This window comes from Streptopelia decaocto (assembly GCF_964273445.1).
Source record: "Streptopelia decaocto genome assembly, chromosome: 7".
Classification (NCBI taxonomy): domain Eukaryota; kingdom Metazoa; phylum Chordata; class Aves; order Columbiformes; family Columbidae; genus Streptopelia; species Streptopelia decaocto.
Genome location: NC_138661.1, coordinates 27397256 through 27414468, shown reverse-complemented (window position 1 = coordinate 27414468; position 17213 = coordinate 27397256). Strand labels below are relative to the sequence as shown.

At 40.0% G+C, this 17213-nt stretch overlaps 1 protein-coding gene across 2 annotated transcripts in view; it reads left to right on the top strand.

The window, feature by feature from the left end:
• The first annotated feature begins 28 nt into the window (after nucleotides 1–28).
• The window catches only part of PRORP (protein only RNase P catalytic subunit), a 52899-nt gene continuing 35714 nt past the window's right edge, over nucleotides 29–17213 (top strand). Inside the window, exons 1-4 of one of the 2 annotated variants that reach the window (XM_082057738.1) lie at nucleotides 29–187; nucleotides 664–2072; nucleotides 4305–4352; nucleotides 9621–9753. In XM_082057738.1, the coding sequence (XP_081913864.1) occupies nucleotides 1078–2072; nucleotides 4305–4352; nucleotides 9621–9753 (1176 nt within the window). In that variant the 5' untranslated portion in view covers nucleotides 29–187; nucleotides 664–1077. Of the gene's footprint in view, nucleotides 188–428; nucleotides 562–663; nucleotides 2073–4304; nucleotides 4353–9620; nucleotides 9754–17213 lie in introns of those variants that run through there. The other variant, XM_082057739.1, reaches the window with a different exon arrangement.

Below are 17213 nucleotides of genomic sequence, written 5' to 3'. Positions count from 1 at the left end.
CGGCGCGGTCCGGCAGCACTTCCGGGCTAGCGGGAGGCTGGCGTGCTGCGGGCCGTGCGGTCGCCGCTGCCGCACGCAGCTCCCTGACGGCGCCTCGCAGCGCCCAGGGCCCATGGCCGCAGCGAGCCGACCGAGCGAGGCCCATCCCGGAGCGGTGAAGACGCTGATGGGCCGGGACTGCGCTTCGGTAACGGCTGGCGGGGAGAGGGGGAAGAGGCGGGGGAGAGAGAGCCTCTCCCAGCAGGCAGCGGGTGCTGGGGGCCGGGCCGCTGTGCACGCTGGGAGCTGTAGTGCAGGGGCGGGCCGGGCAGCGCCTGAGGGACGTGCGGGGCCGCCGGGGAACATCCCGTGTTTACCTTTATAACCTAACGCGCACGTGGGGTTTCACTGTAACTGCTGCCAATGGTGTGGCTCTGCCTCTTCGGCAGGGGCGTCACCGAGGATTTACGGTTGGGGAAATCGACGAACAGAAGTTTGTCACAGGTTGAAAGGTGCGAGGGAATCCCGTGCTGGGACTGCCTGAGGGATCAGTGTTGGGATTCCTGACGGGAAATTGTCGAGGTACCTTGAACCTTGTGTTTGCTAGCTTGCAAGTGTAAATATGACAGGAAAGCACGGAGCAGTTCATGATGTTGTGGTATAATTTTTAATTTTTATTTTTAGGAAACCTTCAGACTCAACTTGAATAAAAGCAGGAAGAAAAGAACCTGTGCGTTTTGCCTAGCTGCATCAGAGCTGCCTGTCTTCGTGCAGCATACTCAGTACTGATCTTTACAGTAACCATCAAACAGAAATTATAAACTGCAAACCTGCAAAGCGTCTTCTCTAGAGAGAAAGATTCCCTCACTTTGGATGAATGTTCTCACAGTCTAAGAGACCGAGTTTTGTGGGAAAAGATTTTACAGTTCTTTATTTTCGTAAAAGGCAGAAAAGGGTCACAGAACAAGCATTTTGAAACTGAAGCTTATACAGTTTAACAGCCCCTGGCCTTTTATTATAAACACACCCATGCAAACTGCATTTTCCATTTTATAGCTTTGTTAGATACAGTGAGCTAATACATAATTTCTTCTGGTGATGGCACTTTTTTCTCAAACTAGTCAACTGTTTTTTCAGGCTTTGCTATGGAAATGTCGTATGTTCTGGCCTGTTTCAAGATGCCAGCAACTGTTTGCTGGCTTTGTCAAGTTCCCCAACAGGGAAAAGGTTAACTGTTTCCATTTTATGACATCTTCCAGCACTGCATTACCAGTGGATTCCAAAGGAATCCACTTTCCTACCAAGAAAAGGTCTGAAATTGATTATGAAGAAGAAAAAGGATGGAATGAGGAGAACAGAGAAATACCTGAAGGGAAACTCTACTTTTCTTCCTCTGTTGGAGCTCCAAAAAAACGGTTGAGTCAAGTTCTGTCAAGGCATAGGTTTACCAATGTGCAGCCTCCAGAAAAACCATTGCAGGCTGCCGAATGGAACAGACTGAAGGAAAGCTTTCAGTCACCTGAAATATTTGAAGAAGTGATGTTAAACAGTATGATCAGGTGCAACAGCCCCATTGATGTGGCTAAGTCCTTGCTGACCCATGTGGCAAAGAGTGATGGTGACATTGCATATCATTTATTGATCAAATATCTGGCATTATGTGTCCAGCAGGGGCAGACCTCAGAAATTCATGATGTGTATGATATAATGAAAACCAGATTTAAGGTTTTAGAAAGTGGGGCTTACAGCCTTCTTATCAAGGGGCTGAGTAACTCAGATCAATGGAGAATGGCCTTGACTCTTTTGGAAGAAGTAAAACAGCTTATGATTCCCTCACGGGGAAGCTATGAATCCTGCATCAAAGCAGCCAGCCGTCACCAAGAAATGAACCTCGCATTTCAACTTTACCATGAAATGTTGGCTAAGGATTTGGTCCCAACCTCGGATGTCCTGCAGGCCTTTTTTGACTTCAGCAGGGGTATGAAAGGCGCTGAGCTACAAAACCAGCTCTTTGGTATCCTGTTATATTTGAGAGAGAACCAAATATACCCTCATAAAACATTTATACGGAGTATAAAGCTATGGTTTGAAAGGTAAATAATGTTTTGATACCAAGCTCTAGTTCATGAAGATGGGATTCAGTTTATTCCACAGATCAAGTCTAATGAGATCCCTCAACATGTCATTGTGGTTGTTGCTTTTCCATTTCCATTGTCATGAAAAGATGCATTTTCTTTTTGCTCCAAAATTAGTGTAAAATTGTTACTGGCTTAACCTTATCTTGAAAGATTTTACCTGTTAAATACTATTCCTTGGTACAGAAAGTAGGAAGTTGTGAAGGGTCATGGCTGTCCAAAGTACCTGACTTCATCCCTTTCTGATGTTGATACATAAGGGATATTGACAGCTATGATGGTTTTACCTGTAATCTACCAGAGTGTAGAAGTAGTGAGTTATTTGAAAATTAGAGGTGGCAAATTTAGCATAGGTTAAGTGGAGACTAAGTGTTGCTTTGTATAGAATAACAGGAGAAGAATAATCTTCATAGGAGGCTCTTTGTTTTACCACAATATTGAGCAGGCCACACAGTTTGTTTTCATTACTAGCAATGGTCAGGCTCCACAAATTACAACTCATTACGCTGCACAGGCACAGCGTAGTTCACCCGAGCCCATTGCATATTTGTCATGCCGTTGTGTGTGAGCCCATCTATGACTTTTTTTTTTCAACTGTTGGCTTTGTTTGATGTGAGCTACACAGCCACTTTACAAGTTAGTCTTCCTGGATGGAAAATATGGCTGTGGAAATGCACTACCATTATTGGAATGGTTTATACTGCTGTCCCCTAGCTATTTTCTTTCCTGGGAACAGCTAGGGAACAGAGTGGGCTTCAATTAAAATGAACAGGTTTAGTGGGTGAAAATCTATTGAAGGGTCCTATTTTCCCAGTGAGTAGAGAAGGATTTGCAGGTGTGTGCTGCATGTGCAGGAAATGCAATGAAATAAAAAGGGAAGGAGACTGCAGAGCCAGTCAGTATGTTGAAAATCTATATATTGTCTGTATAGAGTGGCAAACCAGGGCTGAAGGCTGAAGCTAGATAAACTCCTGTTTGTGTCGTTAATGCTATATTGAACTGTTAGAACAATTCATGAAAGATTGTGGTAGATTCATATCAGGGTTGAGTGTTTTGCTAAAGGAAGTAGTGTTCCAAACATGAAGAAGAAACGAAGTCCATATTAGAGTGAAACTAGATGATCGGTTACCCCTTCTGGAATTTTATCTGTGAACGTGTAGAAAATGCTCAGTTTTACCTGTCTGTTCCAATTGTTAGTGCTGAACTTGATAGTTGAAAATAAATAAGGAGTTTATGTGGAGTTCCCAAAAAGAGAATCTGATAATTTGTAGTGCTGTTATTGCAAAAATGATGCAGATGGGGAGGTAACTTTTGCTGACAAAGGAAACTGATGGCACAGTAAGCACAGAAGTGAGCTCTGTGAGTGTAACTGAATAGGCTTTAGTTTTAAAAAATATTTTTTCTGAAGAGTAGCTCAGCACTGACTTCTAGTAGTAAGTAAAGCCAGATCAAATCAAGAGATCTGAGTGTGCAACAAAGAATCACAGTATTTTCTGTTGCCCATTGTCTTTGTAAGAAAACTAAAGAACTGCTATGTATCAGCATAAGAAATGGGAAAGGAAACAGAAGCAGGACAGTTATTCCAAAGCCCACGACATATGTGGCAGCTGATGATAATAAACACAGAGGCAAAGGGAAAGATTTCTGCAGTTGCATGTTGGCACGGGTATTTCTACTCTTTAACCTATTCTGTTTTGGATCTTGTGGGCAAAAAGGAATGTTAACACCAGTGTGGTAGGGGTGGTGATGATGGTGTGGAGTCAAAAAGTCTCAAGGCAGCGTTGTGGCATGAGCATATCGTTCTTAATCTCTCAGGATGACATCTGCATAGAAATCTTGATTCCTCCTTTCCCATCTGCATTCTGAGGTGCTTTATGAATGTGTAGGGCAGCAACTTAAAAATTGGCAGTTCAGCCTGGTTATTTGTATGGTTCTTAATATTTGGGGACAACATCAACGGGGGAAGTTGATAGTGTTAGTTCTCTGTATGTTAGATACTAGTTCTTTATGTAGTATTTTCAGGTGTTGCTAAATTATATATGAATCTTTGTGTGATTTCATTGCATGCTAGATGATTGATTGGTCTTTTATTTCTAAATGTTGACGAAACAGAATTTTTCTTTATTTTATTCAGGTATTGTTAAGTAAGAATCTAATGTTTTTATTTATCTTTCCCTGTGTACATATTAGCATACCAGGAGGGAACTGGAGAGGACACTTGACCAACATTAAAGACAGGTAAATCCAACATTTTCTCTAAAAGTGAGCAGTTGTCTTTGATTATTCTATCTTAAACTCTTCTTTCATAAATATAAAAAATAGTTTTCCTTATATCAGAAAATATTTTAATCCTTGAGGATATGAACCTTTATTGTGCACCTATGATTTCCCAGACTTCAGTTTCCAACTTGTGCATTAAACAAGACCCAAAACACACAGTTGGAAGGAAGTTATGCTAATCAGAGCCAAGACAAAAAAACACAGAGAAAAAAGTAAGAGCTGCTACTTTAGTGGGTGTCCTATTTGTTTACTGTTTAGGAATTAAAGACTTAGTTTTTTGGTTGGGTTTATAAAACCATAGATTAACAGGATATTTAACAGAACAGCTTTGGTATATAAGTAGATATCTTCTTGAAAACTGATACTATTCACATACTGCAATTAATTTATACAGATGGAAGGGTTCTGTCTTCAGACTTGATTTTCAGTGAAGACAAAATTGTTCTTACGTCAGATTTTCACAGGAATAACTCAGACACATGTTTATGTTACAGCACAATTTTATTGATGTTTGGAAATTCTTACTTTAAATGTTATTCTCATCGAAACCTAGTTCTGTGTTTTTGTAGCAGTTTGGCAACTATAAATGTATTAATTATAAGAATGTCTCCAGGGCATTATGTTGGGGTATTTTTTTGTTATTTTTAAGAATACACTGTGTTGCATACTCTGAGTAAAAGTGCATGTAGAGTCTGCTGCTTTTGAAGCCCATGAAAGAACAGCATAACTCACTGTCCTAACAGTAGGGCTTGTTCACTGTAAAGTGGATTATTATTATGTATGAGGGTGTGTGTGTTACTGTACTGTATCATGATAATTCACCAAATTCTAGACAACCTTTTTTGACCTTTAGAGTTTTGAAATTCCAAAGTTGATTGTCTTGGTCAAGAGGTAACTTGTTGTCTTACTGTCTGTGAACTCTGTTATAGACCTTGAGAGCTAAGCTAATTTAGATCACCTCACATTTTATCATGGATTAAGAATCTCTGAACAAAGTCGTGACAAGGTGCTATATGGTAGTTATTTTGTGATAATTGTATGAACACTTTTTATTTTGAAATAAACATGTTTGAGATAGCCTACTTGGATAAGTATTTGAATAAAATTTAAATGGTTTCAAGAAAATAAAAAGAATATAAGAGTTTTGTTATGTTTAAATTAAATGGCTGCTGACAGAAAATATCATTAGGATTTAAGAGAGTAAAAAAAATTAAGGTATCTCTGAAACTCATGTAATGATTGCTACTAGACTCATCTCTGCAGTCAGCATAACTTGTCTTAAAAAAATGAGTCTTGAGTTAAAGAATCCAGAAGAACTATTTTTTTCTAAACTGAACTTGACAATTTAATAGACTTATTAATAGGTTATTCTGACTTTATTTAAATACTGGCAGTTACATCTGAGGTGCTCATATCTGGGTTATTTTCTTCTTCCTCTACTGCTGAGCTCCTAGTTTCCTTGAACTGTGACAGAAAGTTGAACCCTCTGCAAACAAACCTTGAGGTTTGCTGACCATTTTTCTTTAAGATTCACAAAAGTTTTGGATTTCCGAGGTCAGCTCTAGAAAGCTGCAGCTCAAGGTTTTTGAACCTGCGTTCAAATTACTGTAATATGTCTGACTTCATGTTTAATATGTAGGTGCCATGATGCTCCAAATCTAACTTTAAAAAGTAGTCCCTCAAAAAAGTAGTTAAGCAGTCAGGTAGCTGTAAGGACAGCTATATATCCTACAGAGGTGAAAGCTTTCTGTCTGGGAATTTCTCAGCATGAGATCCTGGAATGATCGATGAGGAGTTACAAAAATTGCCAAGTAGTTTAAAAGTATGGTTGTGAAACAGCAGCAGTTAGACTAAGGGTCCAGTCTTGCAAGATGCTGAGTGTTTCTTTTGCCTGCTTCACCTCTGCTTCCTTTGGGAACCCTGATTGAGAATTCACAAGATGAAACTGGCTTCAGGAGCTTTGGCTGTTGATAGGTGGTTGGGGTGGGTTGATCTGTTTGGGTATGGGGAGTGTTTTTTTTCAAGTAATCTGAGCATAGTAGTTGCAGAAGGATCCAAGTTAACTGTGGGATGGGTCCTTAAACTTTAGGCTTAATGATTTTGAAATAGTCTGATAACAGTTCATTAAGCCTTTCTTCTCTGTTGCCAAACTGTGAAGTTCCTTAACGCAATTAGATGTAATTAGCAGTAGCTTCACAACTATATGAGCAGCTGGTGTCATTGCTTATATTAATATGTAGGCTAAGCCTGCAGTGGGTTGAGCAGCTGGAGCATATTGTTCATGTGCAGCAATAAATGCCCATTGTTGGGATTCCATGCGTAACTTCTTACAATTCAGTGAATACACTGTCAGCATTGCAATTAATAAACAGACCATAAGCCAAGACTGCATTATGTATACCAGACATCAATTGTTAGGTGAATTTAACCTTTCTGGTTTCCATGGTTTTAGAAAATTACAGTGACTTAACTTTGGCATATCTAGGCTCTCTCTGTGGAGACAGCCAGGGGAGAATAACTCATTCTATTGTAACACCTAAAGCTCAAACCCTACAAATCAGTTTCAAGATTGTGCTTGTGAAAATAAGGTATTTGGATGGATTTAGAGAAGAATGGTTACTCCTTCAGTTCAAACTACGCCCAGCTGGGTGAATATAGGCCTCTAAACAGAGCAGGATAGACAGGAATAATGTGAAACATCAACAGCATATACTGCATGTAAGAGAATCTTAAGTGGGAGCAAGCAGCAAAAAAGTCATTGTTTTGTCAACCAGGAAGAACCAAAAACCCCTTCAGACTAAGTGTGATTTTAGTGCCTGCTGCAGAAGCTACTAGATTCTGCTCATCTTCTTGGTACCATGGCTGGAGCGTCCAGTCTGGTGATAATGATGTAAACTGGATTTCACATCTGATATTCCTGGAAGAAGTACGTACGGACTTTCAAGAGGACCTAGGCATGACTGACACTGGATTTTCTTAGTGTATATTAATGTCCTATCTGACTGTTTCTTTTTCCCTTTTTCACATAGTAGAAATTGGACAAATTTCCAGTTTTAACGCACAAATGAGATTGTGGGACATGAAGTCTATGTATATTTGTAGCTCATTGGTTTGTCTTTAGAAAGTTCATCTGCAAAACTTCAACTGCAAAACTTTTTTTGGGGGGGCGTAAAAGGTTGAGTCAATGTAGTTGACAATTGAAGCACTGAGATGCAGATTGTTTTGTCTCAGTCCTCCACTGTTACCTCACTTTACATGCTGGTTTTGTGCTGGGTCCACAGGTATGGAGTTGTGCATTGTGTTGGTATGTGTTTAGTGTATAGAGGCTAATGAGAGAGACAAGCAGTAAGGAGAAGAATTAACATATAGGACATGGAAGCAATAACAGTTCCAGTTTTATTTCCTTCAGGCTATGTGTTAGTGCAGAGGTCATGACTGTGGGACATGAAACAACAAAGAAAGGCTAGATGGTAAAAAACATGCTTGTTCTCTCTCTCAAAGTATAGTTCTGGGAGATTGTACAAAAATCCAGAGGTGGCCATGGAAGTTAAGCCTGTCTTGTTTCACATCTTGGAATTGTGTCCTGTGCTAGCAGGCTGTAGGAACAAAAACCCAACTCACAGCAGTTGACATGGCTCTCTGATTGTGGTTTGTTTTGATGGACTTCCCCAGGGCTGGGAGTTTTTGTAGCACTATGTTGGTTAGACAAAAAGTTGAGTCTCTTGGCTAGCCATGGGTCTGTGTGTTCTCTATAGCGTTGCGTCACTCTTGCTGTTCTGGAAAATTTTTCAGGATCTGCTCTGATATGCCAGCACTTTTCTTGAGGAAACTAAAAGAGTCTGTGGTCTGTTTTTTCACATCCCCTATTGTGCTATTCTCTAATCTTTTAAGGTGGATTTTCAGTCTCTTTGGTCTTTTAGGAATAAACATGCACGGAGAAATTGGTGGAGTGTTCTTGTGTGTGTCAGAGACAAAACAATGTAATATTTGGGATTTGCAGAACCACAGTGGTCACCAGAACTGCTGGCCCTGTTGCAGGGAAACTAAGAGTACTGGGAAGTGGACAACGTGAATGACAAAATGTTGCGGTGCTGCATGCAATCAATCACTGACACTGCTGCCCATGATGGAGTGATGGTTTTGGCTCTGGTTGAATGTAACTGCAGAGCTTTTTCATCTGCAGCAGTCCACGTTCCTAGATCCATGTGATGATATTTAGTCCCTGCTACAAAGCAGGAATTAAAGTTTCTTAGCAATAATGAAACAAGTAGTGATTGGTCGCCAGGAGATAGCAGTGTAAAGCTGCTTTCTGTGTGGGTGCAGTCAGCCTGATATTAGAAAACCTCTGGTGGAAGTGGGCATCATACAGACACTCAGTGCCAGTGTGACATAGTATTGCTGAGGGCTTTCAAAGCAAACAGTGTTTCTGGTTTAGTCAAATTCTCCTCTTAGTCTGTTCACTTTGACCACCTTAGAGAGATCTGAACAAACAACCTAGAAAGAAGGGAAGTCCAATATCAAAAGACCATCTGCTTTTCCAACCACACAGCAGATTTATGTTACCCCTTCTTTCCTTCTGGATATTCCTACACCTGTGACAAGTTTGATTGTTCTAAACCTTGATAAGATAGCTTAGCTTTTTTGTAGGAGCAGTCAGTGGCACAATAGTGGAGCATGTCACTGGTGCGTTTTCTTGTTGTAACACTTTGGAAAGGATTTATAGCCAGACCAAGGCTCAGTGGCCTGCATGCTAGCTTCAGCTAGTATGCTTATAGCTGCTTCATATATCCTGGCGAGGCCAGTGCAACTCCATCACCTTCCCACATTGAGATCTGGGCTGCATGTATACATGGCGGCTTTCAGGTGTAGTAGGGAAACTTCCAAATATTACAGCTGTGGAAATTTGTGGTAATGCTGGGAATTGAACTCTGATCTCTCAAGGCCTAGCTGTCATGCAGAGTTTTAGTCCTAAATCCTCAAACGTCTCTAGAGTTAAATCTTTGATCTTGATCTCACTAAATCACATAAAAATATTTCTAGTGACTTTAGTAGGTTTTTGGATGCATCTCAGAAAGAGTACAACTAGTTTTCTGATGATTGTACTGTGTTGGAGTTCTTGTAAAGAATTGTGCTCATCCACAAACACCCAGTAAGTTAGTAAAATTTAAGGTATTTCGTATTTGAAAGCCTTTAACCTTTTATTTTCTCATTTCTTTGCTATTACAGTGGACAGTGCCCGGTTTGCAACCATCAGTTGGAGGACAGTAACCTCACTGAAGAAGAATATGAATGTCTCAGAGAAAGAATAATAAAGGACGTGATACATGGAACTGACACTTTCAGAAAGACAAGCCCACAGGTAGGTCTTGCACTCTGTCAGGTTAATAGGCTTGGAGGGTAATATACAATCAATGTTCAAGTACTTTGAAAACACCACAGATCTCGTTTTCTTTGCTTTAAACATTATATATTGTGCTATCCTATGTATCTTTTTCAGTTGTGTTTATAAAATGGGCCTAAGTCTTGACCTCTTTCATATTGTCTTTGTTCATGTATTTTCATGTTAATAAACACTGAAAAAAATAAAATGGAACTTTTTTTTACATTAAAACATTTAAAAGGTATGGAAATCTTTTGATCCTTCAAAAGGGAAGTTTTAAATAAGGAATAAAACCCAGTAACCAGGACAAAATAAGACATCTAGTACTTTGAGCCTGAAAAAAAATAGAAGTCCTAGTGATAATCTTATGTTCAGTATCATATCTGAAGCTTACATTTATGTGCTGAATATTTGATTTTTTTCAGTTGGGAAGCTGCTTGCCAGAAACAATAAAGAGCCAATTATAATTTTGCTCAGTCAACTTTCACAGCCCACCAACCAACGACTCAATTACCAAAGATGCACTTTCATATTTATAATTATAGTAGATATCAGGAGTATCAAGTTTTTCAAAGGTCACTGTAAGCATATGAGAGGGCATAATTCCCAGACACTGTAGTATATTGCAGTTCTGTTTCTTACCCGTTTTGTGTGGAGCTCAGTGATGCAGCAGTAACACAAGTGAACCTGAGCTTCCTTCGCTAGATGGAGCCCACACCACAGTGCAGGATGGGTGTGCTTTGCATTTCTGAGTGTTGGTGGCATTTTGCTGCAGCTGGCACCTCAGTTCTGCACCTGTTTTGACAATATGGAAGAGGACACTAGGTTTAGTTCTACAGGCTTTCTGCAGAAACAGACCTTGTGTGTGTGTAACAGCTTAAAACAGTGTTTGGAGTACTTGTAGTACATGCAGCCTGTTGTTCAGACATCTAATCTCAACAGATTTTTCTCTTCAGTTCAGGACTTGTAGCTGATCTAGGTGTGAATTGTACAGGGGAATCAAATTATCCTTAAAAATGTAGTAATAATTTTAAGTTTTTAATGATTAGTGGTGTTCTATAATATTACAAGATAAAGAGAAGGATGTGTTTGATTGCACACTGTACAACTAATGCTGTCTGTTGTGTAAAAGTGTTTGTGAAAATTATGGTTGAGGTTGGTTTAATATAGAAAGCAACAACAGCAACAAAACTTAATTCCTTAACCAGCTGACTGTCTAGTCTATGACGCTTCATTTCTGTTCCCCGTGGTGACTGCTGGCTCTAAAATTTAAAATTTGTCAAGTATATGTGCTAGAGTAGCAGTAGCAGTAAAGGTGGGGAGATTTCCAAGAGGAGTTCTGGGTAACAGGACATTCACACCCAAGCTGAGCAGTGGTGGAAATGATGTTCCCCCTGTTTGAGAACCTGATTGATCAAATGAGTGAAATCTAATGAAACAAAGACTCAATACACTATTTTAAGTTTTCGTGCCAGTAGATTTTGTTAGTCCCTGCAATAGCTGAAATTGTGTCATTTCCCAGTTTGGGGCCTACCCAACTTTCTGGTTCCAGGTTGACCCTGTTGCAGTTCCCTGTTGTCAGGCTGTCACCAGGAGGCTGAGCAGAGATGAACTCGCTGTGTTTACTGTCAGTGGTGCAGCTCCCCCGGTGGATTTTGAACATGGATGTGGGAGTAGAGGCAAAACAGTGTCGTGATGTGTCAGATGTTTCCAGAAATAAGTTTGGGACTTTTTAGTTGCCTTTGTGCTGTGAAAGCAGACATGTGGTGAGGAAAAGATGCTGCCCATTTTAGGCATGCCAGACTCTGTGACTTCTCCTGCAGCCAGGGTTTTCCAGAGGAGAAACTAGGTGAAGAGGTTGAAAATAGGATGTAAGCAAGTACATCTGAGAGGGGGGGTTTCCATTTTTCAGTCAGTCACTTTTTTTGTAGTAGCCGCAATTCAAATAGAAAACAATTTAGCTTTCTATTCCTTCTTTCCTCCTAACTAGTTGTTTTTTGGTTTTTGTTTTTTGGTTGTTTTTTTTTTAGTGTATCTGTGTTTCTTGCAATGAAATTATTATTCAGGGAAACAGTTTGAGTTTTTTTGAGCTCTAAACATTTTTTTTTCCGACAATGTTTCAAATTGAATATGTAATGCATTTGGAATTTTTTTTTCACCGAGGAATAGTCTTAGTCTTACTCTTGCAACAGCATCATTGTTTTATTTGGTTTTATTTATCTTACTTAAATATGATCAGATTAGAAAATTAGGAGCAAAGATTTGGTTTGTTAAGGATCCCCCCAAAAGTAGCCTGTTGTGCTGTGATTTAAAAAAAAAAAATCTTTTGTGTAATTAGTTTTAGGAAAGAACACCAAACACCTTAGGGCTGTACATCAGAATGGTAGTGAACACTGTTTACAACTACATTGAAAAGACGGTTTGCATGAACTATAAAACTGATTATCTGTGAAAAGGAAATACCTGTTACATCCTAAAAATAGACATTGATTCAGATCTTCGTGCACATCTATGGAAAGGTCCATTAGGATGTCGTATGGTGATCTAATATAGCAAGTTGCAAGTTTGCAGGCTGCTGAAGAAAGAAAACAGTTGTATAAAGACTGTCACCTTTTGTACTGATGTCTATATAATGTTTTCAGTCAGATGCCTGTTTACTCTGTTTGCATTTAATTGGTAGCTATGACACTGAGCCTAAGATGATCTAATTGGTATACTGTGAGACAGAATCAGTTTTTGCTGTGATAACTTGGATGTGATAGCTGCTCCCAGGTGTTGCTTTCAAATACGCAAATGCAGTAATTTTGTTCCCTTCACAACTATTTCATAGCCTGATAAGCCTGTAAGGATTGCTGTGCGGGGGGGAAGGAAGCACAAGGGAGATGTGCATGTGCTGGCAAGAAGGCAGGAAGAGATGGGTTTGAGGGCATGTAAAGTCCCCACACTAGATCTGGGCTAAGTGTGTGAAGGAATTTTACATGTTCTTCTAGAATACAAGAGATTGGAGGGGGAAGAGGAAGTGACCCATTCATCTCAGTGTTATTTTTGCAACTGAATGAGGTTGTGCTGTTTCCAAGGAGCCTTGAAAGTAAAGCTCTGTCTCTTACTTTTAGATTGATGCTTTTTCTTTCCTATAGTGCTTCATTTCTCCTTCCATGCATGCATGTTTCCCAACTCCATGGTTTGCACTGAAGCCCTGTGTGGTATATGTCAGTCCTGTTCTGAATGGAGTAGTTTATTTCTTCCGAAAAACCTATGTATTCCAAACTCTAAGAAGACTGCGTCTGACACAGTCTGCCTTAACCCCATCTGACAGACCAACTTCCCAGCTTCCAGTGTGATCTACTCATTCTTCTGCCTGCTTCACTGACTGTCAGCTTGTGGTCCAAGCCAGCTAAATTGCCTGCACTGGAGCTGTTTCCAAGGTGAGCTACCTTCACCTGCCCTGAGGTGCCTGAGATTATGGCTGTCCATCTTGCACTTGGATGTCATGACCCGTGCCCAGGGAAAAAGAGAAGGCTAGTTAATTCAGTTAGGCCTGCTGTATCTCCTGAGAAGATCAGAGGCTGAAGAGGAGAAAACCCTTTCTTTCCCAGGAAACAGCTGATACTATCTGCACAGCCCAGGCTGTGTCTGCTGTTTGCCTCCTCTACCTCTATTCCCATAGATGTTACCTCCACCCTGTCACTGCCAGGGAGTGAAGAACTTTCTGTGGTGAGGAATCATGGAAGGAAGGAGAAGGCTGGGCGGAATTTCTCCTGTGGGAGAATTTCTCCCAGATATGTGCCATGTTGCAGCAACGAGATCAGATTCCCAGTTAAGTGTTTGTCCTCTACAGCAGGAGTGCACAATTTTGGCATGTTGCTGAATGCTGCAAAGCCCCTTGCACTGGGATGGAGGCTGTTTTCAGCAGGAACAGTTCCTATCATTAATTCTCAGGTGGGAATGACTGAAAGTCCTCTTGTTGGGTTCTGTGGCAGGGTGGGTCACTTTGCTAGAGTTGAATTTAAAATTATAGCACCTGGATTCAGATTTAGCTTCTGCAAGAACCCTTCTGTCAGGATGAAAATCCTGCTGGTGCCAGCATGGGTTGAAAGCTTTCTGTTAGTTCTGGAGAAGAGTATAAGGGTGGTGAGTTGTAGTTAGGGTTAGGATTAAGGCTAAGCCTAGGCCTCAAGGTGGTAGAGACTTCTGAGCTTGCTTTTTTTTAATTTGGTGGTGGTGTTGTCTGTTTGTTTTTTTTTCTTCCTTCCTCTCTTCTAGGAGGCCCAATAATAGGATTAATGCTGAGCTTGGCTTAGATGAGCAAGTTATGACTAATTTTTGGATGGATATGAGTTACTGGATTGTAGATAGGCTGGGGCTTCAGGATAGCAAGGATTGGAGAACCTGTTATTGCTGAATCCAGAAAGTCATGAAAGTGTGGTGTTCAAGGATCAGTGTTTTGGACAGCAGGAGCTGGAGAACTTGAGTTATTTTTGGAGTCTTACAGGTTCATTAAGATGGAGTGCTGGTGGAGATGAAGGGCTTCTTGGTAGCCTTTTGGGTATGCGCTGATGTTGGGCTACAGATGAGACTAGTGTAAGAGTGAATATCTAGGAGTTAAAATACTTAAAGCACTCACTCAATACGAGTGCGGTTAGACCAGAGTATTAGCTTAGAGATGGCATCAATAGGGACAAATGCATTACCTAGTCTGCAACAACACAGATCAAAAAACTTATAACTGTTGTTTGGTTATAGGATGGTCAGTGCTGAACAGGTTAATTCTACAGGTTTTGCAGAACAGCAGTTTGGTGACTAAGTCCATTGTTGCCTCGTGGCTAATTTTTAGTTATGGGAAGGGTATGGTTATTAGCTTGTGGATAAGGATAGGGTTAGCTTTGCAATTAGAATTAAATACGCTGGTATCAAGCCTGAAGACACCTGAATCATGAAGAGCCCTGTGCAGTCATAGATCTGTGAAAATGTGCAAAGATGAGACACAACATTTACATACAGATAGGGTTGAACAGCTTTCTTTACTTTTTTTTTTTTTTTTCAGTTCTCTGCTAAATACAGGCCACTGGCCTTGGTCAGATTAGGGTTAGTATTCAGTAGAGCAGAATCCTGCATTGCCTCGAGCGCCAGGTTTGCTGCTAGATCTTGTAACATCCACAAGGATGAAGGAGGGCTGGTCAGAGTGTGGCTCGGGACTAGCTGTGGGTTTGTTTCACTTGCAGTGTTTTGGCTAGAACTAGGGTTAGTTTGGGGGTGGGAAAGAACACTAGCCTCAGAGCTCAATCCACTACTGAATCTTGTGTATCTGGTAAGCATTAAGACAGGTAATGGTTTATGGTGGGTGTTGAGACAATTGCAGTAGTGGATTGCCCAGAGTCTGATAGCACTGCAGCCTTTATCCTGCTTACTTTCTGTCCTCCTGTCTCCATTTAATTCAGGGTTGGTGATACACTCTTCTTGTGTTATGATCTGCTAGAGGGGAGGGAACTTCTGAGAGGAAGGAGAAGGAGGAGAAGAGGGGAGACCAAATGGGAAATGGGTGGTGAGAGACAAAGGCAGTTGAAATTTTTCTGAGGTTTCTCTTGCATCTTCCCTTACCCTAGAGGCTGCTGATAATGGAAGTAAACAGAAGCACAGTGAGTCTTTTGGCAGGAGGATAAAAGACTAAGCTTCTTCCTTAGCAGCAAGAAATAGATCTAGATGAAAACATTATAAATTCAGCGGATATTTCTTTCCCTCAGTGTTAGTGTTAGAGTATCTTACCTGGGAGTGGGTCAGATCTTCTGGGGTGGTCCATAGCCTTCCTTTTCTGGATTCGTATAGCAAGAAATGAGTTGGAACCTTGTTAGGGCCACTTCGTCTCCTTTGCTATCAATTGGTTGTGCAGCAAAATTAGGCCACCCTGCAATGAAAGAATGCTTCTTTCTTCCGGTCCACTATCTAAACCTGGTTTTTGTCCTCTGCAGTCTTTTTAAACTTCAAATTTGTCATGTCTGTATTAGGAAATTATTCTAACATGACACAATCTTCATATTCCAGTTAGTGCAATCAAATAAGAAAAAACAGGTTCTAATCTTATTTTTTTGAACACCAGTTGCTTGGCTAAAATACAGTTGCTAACCGTAATTTATTTCCACTATATATCCTCTGAAGATTTTGCTGAGCAAAATATAAACGTGGTTTGCTAATGCAGTGATTTTTCTCAGATCTGTATCTTCCTTACATTAGCTAGAACATAGAAGAAGAAATAGAATAAGTTGATAAAGTGTTTCTTTTTTCCTGTTCATTAGCTGATCACAGAGGCACACAGGACCATAAACATGAAGTCAGAACAGTAGCTGTTATCTAAAGAATTAAACTAATCTGAATTATCTAAGTAGCTAATTTTTAAATGAGGTTATTTTGTCAGGAACTTCTTGGACACACAATCCTTTACTGGCAGGTCATGCATTCCACTAAGTAGAATCTTGAGAGACGTTTATGTAATGCAGACTGCATACACTACGATCCTCTTTTAAAAGTGTTCTCTGTCTCTGAATATTGCTAAGTTATTTGATAATACTTCTAAACTAAGATTAGTATGAGTACGTGTTGATTTAAGACACTTGGAAATGTTATCTCTTGCAACTCAGGCATTATCGAATGCTCCTTTACCATTTGCTACTTCGGTCTATTACCAAAGGTCCTTCTAAGTTGAGGAGCTGGTTTCCAACTGTGGTCAAAACCAGATTCTTCTAATGCTGCAGAGGCCTGTGTGGAATTGTCTAATACAGGTTTTCATTCTAATTTATGATAACTAACATTGCTTAAAAAGTTATAATAATTGCAATTTATCTATCCAACACCTCATCTCTTAAGATTTGATTAGATTGGTTTTTAAAACATCATCAGTTTAAGCAGATGTTTTCATTATACTGCGATGGTCCTTTGAGTTGATACAGTTCCTCCATCAATCTGTAACATATAAGTGTACTTTTCTCCTACAATATGCATTGTTTCATCTTTCCATGCTAAATTTCTTAAGTATCTGTAAAATATTTCTTAAATATGGGAATTAGTACAGAACTTTCAAAGATACTGCTATTTTTTTAGCATGACCCTTCGCTTGCTTTCTTCTGCCTTTTTTAAATGCTATAACTACTTCAGTGTTCTAGTAGCTTGTTATGAAGTCTTGTATCATGTTTTTTGGAAATTAATTAATGCCATCTGGTTCTATTTTACCTCCATTTTCATTGACACAAGGAAATAATTTTTAGAGATACTAGCTTGCAAAAGGTGGGCACATTAAACTCTATCAGATCATATTATTCTGGAGGGTTTGCACGATTTTAAGTGATTGGTTCAACCCTGTTACAGTGTACAGATGCTGGGTGCGTAGGTTTATAACTAGAATCATAGAATCTAGAAACACCCTCCATGCTACAATGTCCTTTCAGGTA